This window comes from Ursus americanus, chromosome 24, assembly GCF_024610735.1.
Source record: "Ursus americanus isolate L20-20 chromosome 24, mUrsAme1.1.p, whole genome shotgun sequence".
Classification (NCBI taxonomy): domain Eukaryota; kingdom Metazoa; phylum Chordata; class Mammalia; order Carnivora; family Ursidae; genus Ursus; species Ursus americanus.
This window is the reverse complement of record NC_142150.1, coordinates 38,678,994-38,693,573: the sequence shown is the minus strand read 5'-3', so window position 1 is coordinate 38,693,573 and position 14,580 is coordinate 38,678,994. Positions and strand designations below refer to the sequence as shown.

The 14,580-nt window shown below is 56.0% G+C and overlaps 3 protein-coding genes across 3 annotated transcripts; 2 read left to right on the top strand and 1 right to left on the bottom strand.

Moving 5' to 3' along the window:
• The first annotated feature begins 688 nt into the window (after window positions 1–688).
• NXF1 (nuclear RNA export factor 1) lies at window positions 689–10,867 on the top strand. Its single transcript, XM_045793736.2, has 21 exons — window positions 689–887; window positions 2,651–2,834; window positions 3,052–3,205; window positions 4,002–4,085; window positions 4,183–4,287; window positions 4,390–4,470; window positions 4,568–4,637; window positions 4,782–4,870; window positions 4,998–5,105; window positions 5,277–5,386; window positions 7,210–7,246; window positions 7,555–7,623; window positions 7,702–7,757; window positions 7,868–7,975; window positions 8,077–8,135; window positions 8,246–8,361; window positions 8,481–8,523; window positions 9,103–9,175; window positions 9,705–9,887; window positions 10,331–10,391; window positions 10,510–10,867. The coding sequence occupies exons 1-21, from the start codon at window positions 860–862 to the stop codon at window positions 10,546–10,548; spliced, it is 1,857 nt and encodes a 618-aa protein (XP_045649692.1). The 5' UTR covers window positions 689–859; the 3' UTR covers window positions 10,549–10,867.
• Window positions 10,868–11,011: 144 nt separating this feature from the next.
• TMEM223 (transmembrane protein 223) lies at window positions 11,012–12,184 on the top strand. Its single transcript, XM_045793742.2, has 2 exons — window positions 11,012–11,364; window positions 11,745–12,184. Exons 1-2 carry the CDS (start codon window positions 11,049–11,051, stop codon window positions 12,035–12,037), a joined length of 609 nt encoding a protein of 202 aa, XP_045649698.1. The 5' UTR covers window positions 11,012–11,048; the 3' UTR covers window positions 12,038–12,184.
• An 87-nt stretch (window positions 12,185–12,271) lies between these two features.
• Window positions 12,272–14,559, bottom strand: TMEM179B (transmembrane protein 179B). The gene is made up of 5 exons (XM_045793740.2): window positions 14,405–14,559; window positions 13,301–13,488; window positions 13,082–13,216; window positions 12,832–12,910; window positions 12,272–12,624 (listed from the first exon to the last, which is right to left on the bottom strand). Exons 1-5 carry the CDS (start codon window positions 14,498–14,500, stop codon window positions 12,463–12,465), a joined length of 660 nt encoding a protein of 219 aa, XP_045649696.1. The 5' UTR covers window positions 14,501–14,559; the 3' UTR covers window positions 12,272–12,462.
• Window positions 14,560–14,580: the final 21 nt, after the last annotated feature.

Here is a 14,580-nt window from a genome sequence, read left to right as displayed (position 1 = left end):
CTCAGCAGGTGGTCTTGCTTGCGTCTTCTCCGCCCAACCGACACGAGCTGTAGTTCTAGCACAGGACCTCAGCGGTGGGTGGGGAGGTTGTGAAGACAATTGTTTGCCAAAGCCGGGAAAATGGTCTGTCATTTGACTTGGGAACACTTGGGAGGATGCATAGATCGGAAATTCATTTATTTCACAAGTGTTTGTTGAGTTATTGGTATACGCCAGGCAGGGTACCAAACCAGGAGCTGGAGAAGAAAAGTCACGAATCAGTCAAGGTCCCTACTCTCCGGGTTTACGTTCTAGGTCTCTGTTGCCCGATAATCCATCTTACAGACGAGGAAAGCTTGGAATATATCGGCTTCTGGCAAAGGGCTGGGCTGAGACTTCAATACTGGCTGAATACCGCTAGGGGTCTCAGAACCATCACTCCCGCTCCAAGGCCCAGGTCTCCCCTTCCTCGGAAGCCCTTCGTGCGACCCCCTTCCCTGTTCCTCTCGGAGACCTGGGCTGCAGCAGCTTGCTCTTTGCTCCAGCGCTAGCCCCGGAGGTGCCGGCGTAGCGACGGACCAAAGAAAGAAGGCGGCGGGGCGGGCCTGCTACAACCGTGGGGCGGCTGGGCGAACGCAGCTCTCTGGCGGGACTCGCAGCAGCTGCGCCCCGCCCCCAGCCGAGTGCGCACGCGCAGCGGGCCTCGCTCCTCCGGCGGCACCGCCCACCACCGAGGGACGTCGGCGGCGCGCGACGTAGTTCGCAGGATAAATGCGGTGGCGCCGGGCGTAGGAGCGCTTCGGCCGAGGCGCTTTGGGGCTTTCGGACGTTTGGCGGCGTTGCGGCCCGCGTCTGAGCCGGCCCTGCTTCGCGCTGTGCCATGGCGGACGAGGGGAAGTCCTACAACGGTCAGTGCTGCCTCTCAGGGCGGGGAGCGAGGTGATCTGGGGCCCGGTGGGCGGCGCCGGCCTAGGCCGCAGCCCCGGGGCGGGAGGCCGCGAGAGGCCGAGCGTCCGCGGGGGGCGACGGCGGCGCGGGCAGGGGTCGAGGCCCCCCGCGGGCCCGGCCGCCCTCGAGGCTGGGAGCCCGACGTGTTGACGCGGGAATCCTGGCGTTGCGAGGAGCTTCGGCTCGGAGAGGGCGGACTGGCGGTGGCGTGGCGAGATTCCTTTGAACTTTGCGGGTGGTTGATGCCTGTCAGTTCAGTTTGGCGGCCAGACTCTTGCTTTAATGTGAGTCAGTGCCCTGCTCATCGGCTACCTGTGTCCTATTTTCCACCGCGTCCAGTCTCTTGCCCCGCCTCCCCTGCGGCCTTCTCTTTGGCTTTAAATTTTAAACCTCCACACCAACTCGCTGTGCTAGTCCGAACACTACGCAGGTTTTAGTGTAGAGGAGTGGGTAGGTGCACATGACAGCTGAGGTTTGAATCCTGAGTTGTCTTCACCAGGCTTGAGTGAATTCCACTGCCAGGCCTCTTTTTTCTGTCTCCCTAAGAAGGTAGCGACTGTACTTACTTCCTAAGTTTGCCCTTGTGTGTGTTAAACGAGATCATTCCTATCAAGTGCCTGGAGCATAGTGCCTGGCCCTGGAGAAAGTTCTCAGTGAATATTAGATGTGCCTGCTATTCAGTTGTGGGTTTTGTTGGTTTTTTTTTTCCCCCCCCTCTGGTCGTTTCTTAAGGTTCATTGTTTGGAGAGTGGTAGGCATGAGGCAGAGCTTCTGGGGAGTCATGGACCTTTTTTTAAGAAGCCATTCCGACACACCAGGATTGAGAGGCTTCTGTCCCTGGAGAGCAGTCAAGGACCCTTGGCTAAGCTCCCTAGTTGCCACTAGAACCTGAATCTTAGGAGTTGTCTCCTGAGTTAAAAGGCATCTCTGGGGGCGCCTGTGGGGCTCAGTTGGTTAAGCATCTGCCTTTGGCTCGGGTCATGATCCCAGGGTCCTGGGATAGAGCCCCATGTGGAGCTCTCTGCTCAGTGGGGAGCCTGCTTCTCCCTCTCCCCACTGCTCCACCTACTTGTGCGCTCTCTCTTTCTCTCTCTCTAATAAAAAAAAATAAAATCTTTTTTTTAAAAGACATTTTTGGCCAAGGAAATAAAGAGCTCACTCCCAAAACTTCAGCGTGGCAGTTTGAAAACAAGAATTTTAAAGAAGCAAAAAAAAAAAAAAGTTTTAAAGAAGTCCTTTAATTGATTAAATTTATAACTGTGTGGCATTTGTACTCTGTAGGCAAAAGAAGCATTGTTTACTGAAAGCTGGTGTAATCATTGTGATTGGTTGATTTTAAGAGACGTGAGAGAGGTCACCATCCAGATTTTGAGAGGGTTAAATAGATTTGGGAGGCCAAGAGCAAGCCGATTTCAGGTGCCTTTTTAGTTCCATACTGAGTCCATGTTCTGCTCACACTTCCACATTGTGCTTCTCCTCTCTGTAAGTTCCAGTTTCTGACTCATTTGTCTAAAGCCCTGTGCTGTCTTCCAGTAATGTTTCCCTCAGCTGCCACTCCACAGAGAGGGTTCTCTGTCTCAACAGACAGAACTTTGCGTGGAAGTGGGCTTCGTAGTTGGTGTGTTTGTCATTCGATAGCGCAGGCTGCTAGATGCTGTCATTGCCACAGCAGCGTAGCTGGACTAGCAACTTGTTTTTTAATTGATGTGGTTTTTAACCCCAGAGCACGATGACCGCGTTAGTTTCCCTCAAAGAAGAAAGAAAGGCCGGGGTCCTTTCCGGTGGAAGTATGGTGAGGGGAACCGTAGGTCTGGAAGAGGAGGTTCTGGCATTCGGTCTTCCCGCTTGGAGGAAGATGACAGAGATGTGGCAATGAGTGATGCCCAGGATGTTCCCCGAATACGACAGTAAGTGACCACTTGATCTGGTTTGATTTTAGCAGCCCATTTATTTATATAGCTCTCTACTGCCCACACCATTTCTCTTCCCACCTGTAAAAGTGAGAGATGCCAGGGCCAGCTTAATGGTTGAACAGTCTTAGCTGCAATCCTGACAACAGTGTGGGAAGCCTTTGAGAAAACATTCCTAGTGTTTGTGGACATTTTATTCTCTGCTTCCTCACAGTAACCCCTATCCTTCCCGACCCAACCGTCGAGGTGACAGTTGGCACGATCGAGATCGCATTCATGTTACTGTGCGGAGAGACAGAACTCTTCCAGACAGAGGAGGGGCTGGCACCAGCCAGGATGGGACCTCCAGGAACTGGTTTAAGATTACAGTGAGTGTCTGGGGTGCACGGGTGGCTCAGTTGGTTAAGCATCTGTCTGACTCTTGATTTCCACTCAGGTCATGATCTCAAGGTCACGAGATTGAGTCCTGTGTCATCTCCATGCTGGGCATGAAGCCAGCTTGAGAGAGAGACACTCTCTCTCTCCCTCTCTCTCTCTCTCTCTCCCCCCCTCTCCCCCCCTCCATCTGCCCCTCCCCCCCCCCCCAAAATAAAAGTTTACAGTGAGTGTGTGGGGAAGAAGATGCTGCAAGGGAGAGAGAGGGCTGGGCTCAGAGTGAAGGTCTTTACTTTTCACATGACAGAATCAATCTTCTCCGCTGTGTTCTCCACAGTCAGGTGTCTATCCTTTCTCCTAGAATACCTAAGAGCCGGTTCAGGAAAGGAGTAGAAGAGGGCAAGCAGGACGGGGGGAGGTGGGGACACCATCTAAAGGAAAACGTGATTAACTGGTTGGGAGGTGGAGGAACTCCTCTGAATGTCTCCATGTGGCTCAAGCCGAGTGTGGGGCTTGGGGTCTCTTAAGTCCTCTGAGGGGCAGGCCAGGTCTAAGTCATATCCTGAAACTTTCAGAACCAAAGAATTTTATTTTCTTGTGGAATACTAAGTTTAAATGGACAGAAAGGAGGGTAAGGAATCTGTGTCTGACTTGAGTAGAAAACTTTTTAACTGGCCCTTTCCTCAAGAAATCTGGTGGAAGTTGGCAGAGGTGTGAAAGGAGTCCTGGGTTGGGTCTGCGGGTCAGCCTTCCTTACGTATTGTTAACCTGGCTCTCTCTGTCATCTAGATTCCCTATGGCAGAAAATATGACAAGTCATGGCTCCTGAGTGTGATTCAGAGCAAGTGCAACGTCCCTTTCACCCCCATTGAGGTGAGATAAGGCCTGTGTGGCTGGGGAAGGCGAGGGGCCGGCTGGACCCGGGGCCCCGGGCTCCCAGGTCTCATGCTCTTGTTTCCTCTTTGTGCAGTTTCACTATGAAAACACACGGGCCCAGTTTTTTGTTGAGGATGCCAGTACCGCGTCTGCGTTGAAGGCCGTCAACTATAAGATTTTGGATCAGGAAAACCGAAGAGTGTGTATAAAGAGCTGGCTTGGCTGGGGGTGGGGCTTGGTCCCGGGGCTTGGGCTGCTTAGGCTTCCCTGGAATTCACCCTGCCCTCCGTGCTTCCCTCAGATATCGATCATCATCAACTCCTCTGCCCCACCGCATTCGGTACAGAACGAACTGAAGCCTGAGCAAGTAGAGCAGCTAAAGGTGAGGCAGGCTCCTATCACGTGTTTCCACCCCAGTCCCCCCACTTCTCACGTCCACAACCCAAATGACCCCCTGACCCCTTTTCCTTCCCCTGTAGCTGATCATGAGCAAACGATATGATGGCTCCCAACAAGCGCTTGACCTCAAGGGCCTCCGTTCAGACCCAGGTAGGGCCGGTAGCAGTCATTCTCAGGGAGGCGGAGGCAGAGGGGGGTCTGTTGGGCGGGGAGAGTTTGAGAATGGTTTGGTACGCGCTCTGACCTGGGAAGGCTGTCTCAGACTTGCCTTTCCTTCCTTTGTGCGTCCTGAAGACTTGGTGGCCCAGAACATCGACGTCGTCCTGAATCGCAGGAGCTGTATGGCGGCTACCCTGCGAATCATTGAGGAGAACATCCCTGAGGTGAGGCCTTTGTCCCGTTTGGAGACGGGAGGAAGCAGGGTGGGGTAGGGAGGGTGGGGTCGGGAGGCAGGTGTATCTCTGAATCCTTTGTTGGTGGTGCTTCCTCTAAACTTTCCTCTGCCCGCAGCTTTTGTCCTTAAACTTGAGCAACAACAGGCTATACAGGCTGGATGACATGTCCAGCCTTGTGCAGAAAGCACCCAACCTGAAGATCCTCAACCTCTCTGGAAATGAGGTGCGACCTGAGGGCCTGGTTGTGTTGTGGGCGGGGCGAGCAGAGGGCGCAGAGGGCTTACCTGCTGACGGCGGGAGGCTCGGGGAGGGAGTTTCAGGGATGGGGGTCTCACTGGCTCTCCTTACCAGGGTCTCCTGCCCGCTTTTTCTCTGCCCCCCCCCCACTCTGCAGTTAAAGTCTGAGAGGGAATTGGACAAGGTAAAAGGGCTGAAGCTGGAAGAGTTGTGGCTCGACGGAAACCCGCTGTGCGACACCTTCCGAGACCAGTCCACCTACATCAGGTCAGTTGTAGCCTCTGTCTCCCCTCCTGGGGACCTTCACCCCCCGGGAGGCTGAGCTAATGCACCCTGACCAGTGCCCGTCTGCAGGAGATGTGCAGCCCTGAGCTGGAACCACCTGTCCTTGGGGAGGATCACGTGCTCCTCCCTTCGTCTGTCCGTGTGTCCCAGCTTGGCCCCGAGGTCTCCTTGCCTTTCTTCTCCCCTGACTATCTGTTTGCTGTTCTGTGGTCTTTCCTCTTCCCAAACACAGCCTTTTCTAGGGTCTCCCTACCCTGCTGTTCCAGGAAGGGCATCTCCCGCTTTCTACCACGACCAGGGGGTGTCCTGCATATATGCCCCGTACGTGGAGCTGCCTTGTGCCAAGAGCCTGGTATCCCTGGGCCGAGAAAGGCCTCCCTCCCCGGGACTTCCTGTTGATGGGCCTTCCCTTCTTTGTTCGGTGCTGGCCCCTCTTGCCATTCGGCCAAGAGGGACTCTTCTGATGGTCCACGTGCCTGAGGCCATTGCCTGGGCTTTCCCCCTCGTGCTGCGGTTCAGGCCTCCTTGGAGCTGGTGCCATGCATTCTGTCTCTCTTGCCCGGAGCTGTGAGCTGGGCCCTCCCTGGAGAAGAAACCTGGGTTCCCCAAGCCATATGACCAGAGCCGGGGCCCCGCCAGCAGGCGAGGGAAGCCCGAGGCAGGTGCTGGGCGTGGAGGCCACGGGGGCATAGGCTACTGCGGAGACAGAGAACTGACCCTCTCGGGGGGCACTGCCCCGCCCTCACTCGCACACCTCACATCACCCTGCTTGGCCCCGGAGGATGGCTGGTTAGCCAGAGACGGGTAAGATTCCTCAGGGAAGGAACAACCTAAGACAGGCACAGTCGCAGAGGGGCCATCAGGAGAGAACTTGGGGGCCAACAGAGGTGGGGCACAGACCCTCACCCCCCCAACTTTGCAGGGGCCTGAACCCTCAGCCCTTCTGAGGGAGGTCTCCTGCCCCCATGGCTGCTTCACTTCCCACGCCCAGCTCAGATCGGGACCCAGGTAGCAGACAGAGACCTGGCCAACAGCAGCTGCCCTCTGACTGTAGCAAGAATTTGTTTTCCGTCTGTACCTTGGACCACAGGGAAAGGGGCAGCCGAAGGAAAAGGCGGTGTTGGGTGTCTTCTTCCCTTTTTTTCTTCCTTGTCTTCCTGAGTGCCTCCTTGCCTTAGAGTTCTTTCGCTTTTTCTTTGCTTTCTCTTTCTTTTTCCTCTCTACTTCCCTCTGTCTCCCCATCTCTTCCTTGCCCTGGCCCCATCCTACCTTCTCTCTCCTTCTCTTCTTTTCCTTCCCTGTTTTCTTCCTTCCCCTCCCCTCCTCCTGAACCCCCCGCCTTGCTCATCTCCCTGCCCCAACATCCTGTGCCATCCCTGTGGTGTGTTCTGGTCTTGGCCACGGCCAGACCGGGCAGAACTGATGGATACCTGTTGAGGCAGCGGAGCCCCTGGGCTCCCACCCCATTCCCTCCTCCCGGGGCTGCACAGGTGAGTAGGTGGAAGGTAAGGGGGGCAGGGAGGGGACGGAGGTCCTGGCTTAAAGCCTGGGCTGGGAGTGCTGCTCCTGTGGTGCTCGGGTCAGGCAGCAAGAAGAGAGTCAGCCTTCAAGGCAATCGTTTCTGGGCGCCCCGGGTGAGGTGGGGAGTGGGGCCGCTTCCCCCAGAGTGCAGAGGCTGGGGCGGAGTGAGAGGACAAGCAGGATGGGGCGGGCGGTCCCTGGGGCAGTGGAGTATCTGCTCCTAGAGCAGCTCAGGAGGCACGGTGGCTCTGAAGCATCACTCACTTCTGTCCCGTTTTTGACAGCGCCGTTCGAGAACGATTTCCCAAATTGTTACGCCTGGTAAGTCCGTAGTTCTGTAAATCCTTTTCTCACGAGCATAGGCCCTCCCACCCAAAAGGTCTTGCCTCACGTGTATTTGTATGATCGTTAATTTGGAGACATGGAGCCCTCAGAGAATCTGGCAAAGGCTATAATTCTTGTCAGGAAGAGGCCCATAGACAATAGTTGCCTCTATCGGGATTCCTGGACCTTTTCCATGTGTTCTTGACACTTGATCTCTCACCCCCACATTCCTAGTTTGCCCATCTCGTTACTCATCCAGCCTTTTCTCTCTGGTTACACTGTCGACTTCCGCTTCCTTCCCACAGGACGGCCACGAGTTACCCCCGCCGATTGCCTTTGATGTTGAAGCCCCCACGATGTTACCGCCCTGCAAGGTAAGAGGGGGGCAGGGTTAGAACTCGTGTGGGGAGGAGAGGATTACTTACGGGGTCCTGACACCCGTGTGATTCCAGGGAAGCTATTTTGGAACAGAGACCCTGAAGAATCTGGTTCTGCACTTCCTGCAGCAGTGAGTATCGCGGGGCCCCGGAGCCTGGGGAGAGATCACTCGGGAGCTGTCGGGTCGCCCTGCAGATCCAGACCGGGGAGCTCAGCCTTTCCCTCTTGTGTTCTCCACAGGTACTATGCGGTGTATGACTCTGGAGACCGGCAGCGGCTCCTGGACGCCTACCACGACGGGGCCTGCTGCTCCCTCAGCATTCCTTTCACCCCTCAGAACCCTGCCCGGTGAGCGTCCCTGCCCACAGCCCGCCCGGGTCCCGCAGGCCAGCACCTGCTAGCGCGCAGACTGCCCTGACCCCTGCCTCCTTTTCCGCCTCTTCCTCTAGAAGCAACCTGGCCGAGTACTTCAAAGATAGCAGGAACGTGAAGAAGCTCAAAGACCCGAGTAAGTGTGTGATGTGAGCAGAGCAGCGTGGGAAAGGGGGTGGGCGGGGCTGGGTCACAGGGCTCGGGAGCGTGTGGCAGCCCCTAACCTGGGGTTCTCCTCTCCCACAGCCCTGCGGTTCCGGCTGCTGAAGCACACGCGTCTCAATGTCGTGGCCTTCCTCAATGAGCTACCCAAAACCCAGCACGACATCAATTCCTTTGTGGTGGACATAAGCGCCCAGACAGTAAGCACCTGTTTCTTCCCCACAAAAGCTGGAACTGAGGGAAGGGGTGGTTACAAGGCCCGGGGGACTCGGGCCTTGGACGGAAGCCTGCACGGTGACTGACGCCTCTTCTCTTTTAGAGTACATTGCTGTGTTTTTCTGTCAACGGGGTCTTCAAAGAAGGTAAGAGTCTTTGGAGTCCCGAGTTTGCAGAGTGGGCCCTCCCGCAGCTGAATTTTTTTTCTCTGCCCTCTCAGCTACCTTCCCTCTCCATCCTTGACCTCCTCCTATTCTGCCCCCAAGCCACTTTCATGAGGCCGACCCTCTCCACCTGTCTTTCCTGTCTGGGAAATGGGACAAGCCTGAAGATTAGGAGGACCCAGACTCTGGGGTCAGGCAGATTGGGGCTTCCGTTCCAGCCTTGGTCTCATGTGTCTGTGAGGAGCTTACATTATCTCTGTGCTTCAAATTCTTTATTTGTAAAAGGGGGTTAGTAACAGCCATCTCACGGTGGCGCCGTGGGAGTCAGTGAAGCGCTTGACACAGGAGCTGGCACACGAGTCCTCTGGGTGGGCTAACACTGGTGGTCGTCAGCACTGGCCCCTGACCCTGGTCTTCCCCTCTGCTCCCCTGTACCCGTGTAATCATCTGTCTGGTCTGCTTCGGTTTCGTTGTATCAAGTAAGCCCATGGTTGGAGAAGGTTTCTGTAAACCGAAGGTGTAGCTGATTCTAAGGGATCATTGCTGTTGTTAACATTCTAGTGGACGGAAAGTCTCGGGATTCTTTGCGAGCCTTCACCCGGACATTTGTCGCAGTTCCTGCCAGCAATTCAGGGTAAGTGTTTGGCTTACCACATGGGGTCCCAGTCCCAATCCATGGCCAGCATGTGGGAATTGGTGGGGGAAGTGTACGGGGAGCCGGTTCTCAGGATATTTCCAAAATTTCAGAAAGGCAGGGGGGCATCAGGAGGAGGCTCTCACGGTGGTGGTGAGCTCGGCTCTGGAGCCAGACTTTTCTGGGTTTTTCATCCTGGCTTCACCACTTCTAGCTAAGAGCAAGTTTCCTCATCGGGAAGCTAGCATAAGCTGCTTACTTCCGTGGTCTGTTGTGAAGATCAACGGGCGTAAGAACTGCCTTGAATTAGGGGAGGATGGCTAATTCTAATGTGTTTGGCATCTGCCCCCCCAAACACTGGTTCAATGGGAAGGGGCGTAAATGATCAAAGGTAATGACTAAGAGTGGGGAGGGGGATTTTGTGGGTATTGAGTCTGTCAAGTGTGAAGGTGTTAAGTGTGGCAACAGGAGTACTGTTGGGAGGTTGACATTGGCTGTTTGTCGAGCTAAAGTGCTTTTTGTTCTAAAGGCTGTGCATCGTAAACGACGAGCTGTTTGTGCGGAACGCCAGCCCTGACGAGATCCAGAGAGCCTTCGCCATGCCTGCACCCACCCCTTCCTCCAGCCCAGTGCCCACCCTGTCCCCAGAGCAGCAGGAAATGCTGCAGGCGTTCTCTACCCAGTCTGGCATGAACCTTGAGTGGTCCCAGAAGTGAGTGCTGGACATGTGTAGGAATGAGGGTACACGGAGGTAGGGCTGGGAGTGAATAATGAGTGCTCCTGATATTTTAAAAGCCAAAATTTATAAATGTGGCCCGTAAAAAAAACTTGGCCTATGCCTAAATCAGCATGGCAAAATGTTTATATACTGTTCTGCAACTTACTATTTTTCTTTATCCCATCAGTGTCTTTCCCTATCACTATAAAAATTACCTTAGTCTTCTTGAGAGCTATTTAATACTCCTTTGTATCCAGTAGACCAGTGGTAGACATTTGGATTTTTACTGATTTTTCATTTGTAATACATAGTGCAAGAATGTGTGTATTGTTGGCACACATGAGTGTTTCCCTAGGAAGGATTTTGAAGTGGCATTTAGCGAGCGGGGTGCGTGTATTTGGTTCTGATGGAGGTGCCTGTCTTTCCCCCCACCCCAGGTGCCTTCAGGACAACAACTGGGACTACACCAGATCTGCCCAGGCCTTTACTCATCTCAAGGTAAGTTTCAGGAATTCAGTAGCAGAAGGACCAGGGGTCTCTGGGCCTTGAGAGGGTCAAGCTGGCGGGAGAAAGGGGGGTGCTGACTCTACTGGACTTTTTTTTTTTCCCCCCTAAGGCCAAGGGCGAGATCCCAGAAGTGGCATTTATGAAGTGATCTGTAGCCCTGCCCGAGAAGAAGCCTCCTGTACAATAGCCCTTGGATGTTGATGTCTCTTTGTTGTGGCTGTGTCTCCTCCTCTCTGGCCCCGAGGCCACCCCGTGACTGTGACCGAAGAGGAAGGGCTGCTGGGTCCCTCTCCTCACCTGCCTTCTGGAAGACTTCTGGAAGATTTCCAGAAGATTGAGCCTCACTGGTGCCAGGAAGCCAAAGCTTACTTTGTAGAACTGACACTAAACTCCCTGAAGGACTTAGGTGCTTTGTGTACTTAACCCCAGAACCCGCCCTACTTTTTAAGAGAAAGAGTGATATTGTATTTTGTGTCACGCGTGCTACATTGTTTTCTGCCTTGCCCCTGCCTGGCGGGTGGGGGCTGTCCCAGTCCTCCCGGGGCGGGGCGGGGGGGGGGGGGGGCGGACCCCGGCTGTTGGCGAAGAAGCTCGGGGGCGGGGCCGCCGGCCGGAAGTCCCGCCCTGGAAGCGACGGCGCGCGGGGTGATGGCGGCGCTCAGGCGGCCCTGGTCTGCGCGGCTGCTGGTTGCATTGCGGCCACTGGCCGCACGCCGGCCCTTGTACGACGCGGCTCCGTCACGGGACGTGCTGCTCTTCGAGCACGAACGGGGCCGCTTCTTCGCCGTCCTCGGGCTCTTCTGCGCGGGCCAGGGCGTCTTCTGGGCCTCCCTGGCCGTGGCAGCCTTGGCCCGGCCCCCGGCCCGGGCGCTGCGTCCAGACGCGGAGCCCGCAGACCGCGGCCGCTTGGACCTGCGCTCCGCGCTCTGGCGCTACGGCCTGGCCATCGGCTGCGGCGCCATCGGTAAGGCGTGGGCTGGCTTCCCACCAGGGGATGTGGGGCGGCTGGACACGACCCACCCTGCCCCGGCAAGGACAGACGGTGCGGGGCTCCCGACCCTCCGGGCCCGGCCACGCTGGAGTTGGAGGCCCCCGAGCCAAGCCTTCGGACAGGCCCAGGATGAGGTTTGCGCTGAGCAGTTGCACTGCTCCGGACCGTCTCCTTGTCCTTAAAACGGGGGTGTGTATGAAGGTTGTTAGGAAGGATGAACACAAGAGTCGGGTATAAGAGGAGCTCGGTCAATGTTACTGTCATCACAGTTTTTTTAATTCGGGGGCACTGGAAAGGTTGCTGCTTAGCTCTTCAGCAAAAACCCCTCACCCCAAACTTTGGTATTCCCGCAGGTACTCTGGTACTTGGTGCTGGTCTTCTCTTCTCCCTCCGTTCTGTGCGCTCAGTGATGCTGCGGGCTGGAGGGAAACAGGTGACCCTCACCACTCATGCCCCCTTTGGCTTGGGTGCTCATTTCACCGTCCCTTTGAACCAGGTGTCTTGCATGGCCCACCGTGGTGAAGTCCCCGCCATGTTGCCTCTGAAGGTCAAAGGCCGGCGCTTCTACTTCCTCTTGGACAAAGCTGGACACTTCCCCAACACAAACCTCTTTGACAACACTGTGGGTGCCTACCGCAGCTTGTGAAGAAACCACGTTGGGTCGCTCACCTCTCCCAGAAGGGAAAAAAACTGAACCTTACTGAGGGGGTGACATCCAAGGTCACAACACAAGGGGCCCAAGGGTCATGAACAGCAAATAAAAGAGCAGTCACCCCAAGAGCAGCTGACAGAACCTCTGCCTTTTGTTCCGTGTCTGCTTCACTCTGCCCTCCCATCCACCTGCCTACAGTGCTTGACCACCAAGAACTCAGTACCAAGATGAAGGAAGAAAGTAATATAATATTCTGGTACAAAAACAGCTGTAGAAGAGAGGTGGAGGGGCCTATCTTCATGTTTCCCTCGTGGAGGGAAAACAGGCTCCCAGCATAAACAGGGCCATGAGGGGGCAACAGGATTGTAGGCACTTGGGCAGGGAGTCTTTGGCTGCAGGAAGCATCCTTTGGTTACTCTTCAGGAGTGGGAAAGGCGTGGCCCAACGAGAGCATCTGTCTCAGAGCTCCATTCAGGGTCGCCCCGCTCCAGAGGCCGGTATGGGGTGGCTTCGGACTTCCACTGCACCACCTGAAGCACCAAGACCACACACCACAATACCAGATTCACCCAAGAAGAGGTCTGTGGGAGACAGGAACAGGAGTGTGAGGAGTGGGGCCATCTCAAATCCAGTTCCACCCATGTACCGCTATTCTCTGTTCCCTGTCAGGCTGAAAGCCCTTCGGCCCCTTGCAGCCTCTCACTGGAGGGCACCCTTAAAACTACAGATGCATAGGAATCTGTGGATCCCTGGGTTTCCACCCTGTCTTTCATATCCCCGGACCTCACTTCAGCATTGTGTAGGTTGGAGTAAAACTGCAGGGCGGTTCCAGGGGGCGTCCATGGAATTTTCTGGGCTTCAGAGCAGCTGTGAGGTCAAAGAGATAATGGTGAGAAAGGGGATATACCCCGAACACACCTGTGCCCAGGTGCTCTTCAAGATATGAGCAATTGACAGGGACAAAAAGGGGGTTATAGGCTCCCCTCTGCGGAGGGAAGGCAGTCAGCCCCGGCCAGGGTTCCCTCCCTCTCCCATTACCTAATTGTAATGTTCAGGGAGATGATGGACTTGCAGAGAGAATGGGTGCCAAATCGAAGGATACAGGCAGCCACTAAGACCAGGAAGATGGCAACAGCCGAGATGACCAGTGCAATGCGGAGCCCTATGGGGCCTCTATGAGGAGGGAGAGAATAAGCCTTGTGGTTAAGATGGAACTTCTCCCAGCTCAGCCCCCAGCCCTCAGGGTAGGGCAGTCACCTGTGAGAGTCCTCGATGCAGCTGCTGTAGACCCAGAAGAGCAGAAGCAGGAGGCAGTAGAGGGCCAGGAGGCCAGAGACCCCAGCCACAAAGTAGCAGAGGGATGGGGCAGAGGGTTGGGCTAAGGCCGGGAAGGAGCCATTCAGGGCGGCCACACCATACAGGGGACAGCGGCCACTGAAGGAGCCCTGTGAAGAGAAGCTGCTGAGTCCTACCTAGTTTCTGGTTAGAGCCCTGGCGCAGGCTGATGGCAGGTGTGAGGGATAACCTAGGAGAGGGCCACCCTAGGAAGTTCTATATGCACTGTCAGTTCCTGTTTCTGGGCCAGTAGACTGATGGAGAGGGCCTGCTGGGGAAGTCAAACCTGCGGTGGCCAGAAGGATCAGGAAATAGGCGGTGGTTATAAAGGACAGTGAGCTTCGGAGATGCCTCACAAGTTCTGGTCTCCCCTTTGCAGAAATCCTAGAGTAAAACCAGAACCTGTGTAACCTTCAGCATCTCCGATGTTTTCTCATCCGTTAAAAAAAAAAAAAAAAACACCTTAATCGTGGTTGATTTTTAGGGTTACGTGAGCCTGTGTTTACGAACACGACTGCCTGGCTGGGGAAACCCTTGGGCTTTCCGTGGGCGTTTCCTACATGGCTGTGCTGTCATTCACACACACTGGGCTGCAATCCTGCGGTAGCTTGGTCATCTCCGCTACACTACGCTTTATTTCCTGGCGGAGCTCGGCACAACAGTGTCTGACTTAAAGGATGAAGGCAGGGCCTGGCCCGAATTCTGTTGCAGAACCAGGGTAAGGTTATGCAGCCGGAGTCACCACCAGGCCGGGCTGTGGCTGGCGCTTTAAGTCACTCCTGAGGACTCGTCCTTTCGGCGAGGGAACGGCTGTGAAACAGAACACCGGCGGGCGGAGCCACAGAGCGCGATCCGCGCCGAAGCGTCCCGGCGGCAGACCGGCGCCCGCCGGACCTCACCCGGCCCACCGGCTCCGAGGAGCAGCGCAACGGGACCAGGCCGGCCCAGACAGCAGTGCCAGCACCTCCGCCCCGCCCCCCCGCCCCCAAGGCCGGCCCCGCCCCCAAGGCCGGCCCCGCCCCGCACCTGGGTCCGGGTCAGCGTCGCGGCCGCCACGGCCCCACACAGGAAGGCGGCCGTGAAAAGCAACAGCTCGAAGCGCTGCAGCCAGGGCAGCGCCATGGCGCCCCCGCCACCAGGAAGCGCCGCCGCGGGAGCCAACCGCCCAAGCCCCGCCTCATCCGGCGCGACCCACGAGCGCG

Coding starts and splice junctions, on each gene's coding strand:
- NXF1 (XM_045793736.2), top strand. CDS start 860: ATGGCGGACGAGGGGAAGTCCTACAACG. Junction 4,638..4,781: donor GGGCCTCCGTTCAGACCCAG/GTAGGGCCGGTA, acceptor TGCGTCCTGAAG/ACTTGGTGGCCCAGAACATC. Junction 7,758..7,867: donor GTTCTGCACTTCCTGCAGCA/GTGAGTATCGCG, acceptor TGTTCTCCACAG/GTACTATGCGGTGTATGACT.
- TMEM223 (XM_045793742.2), top strand. CDS start 11,049: ATGGCGGCGCTCAGGCGGCCCTGGTCTGCGCGGCTGCTGGTTGCATTG. Junction 11,365..11,744: donor CATCGGCTGCGGCGCCATCG/GTAAGGCGTGGG, acceptor GTATTCCCGCAG/GTACTCTGGTACTTGGTGCT.
- TMEM179B (XM_045793740.2), bottom strand. CDS start 14,500: ATGGCGCTGCCCTGGCTGCAGCGCTTCGAGCTGTTGCTTTTCACGGCC. Junction 13,489..14,404: donor CGACGCTGACCCGGACCCAG/GTGCGGGGCGGG, acceptor TTCTCTTCACAG/GGCTCCTTCAGTGGCCGCTG. Junction 13,217..13,300: donor TGCATCGAGGACTCTCACAG/GTGACTGCCCTA, acceptor CCCTCCTCATAG/AGGCCCCATAGGGCTCCGCA.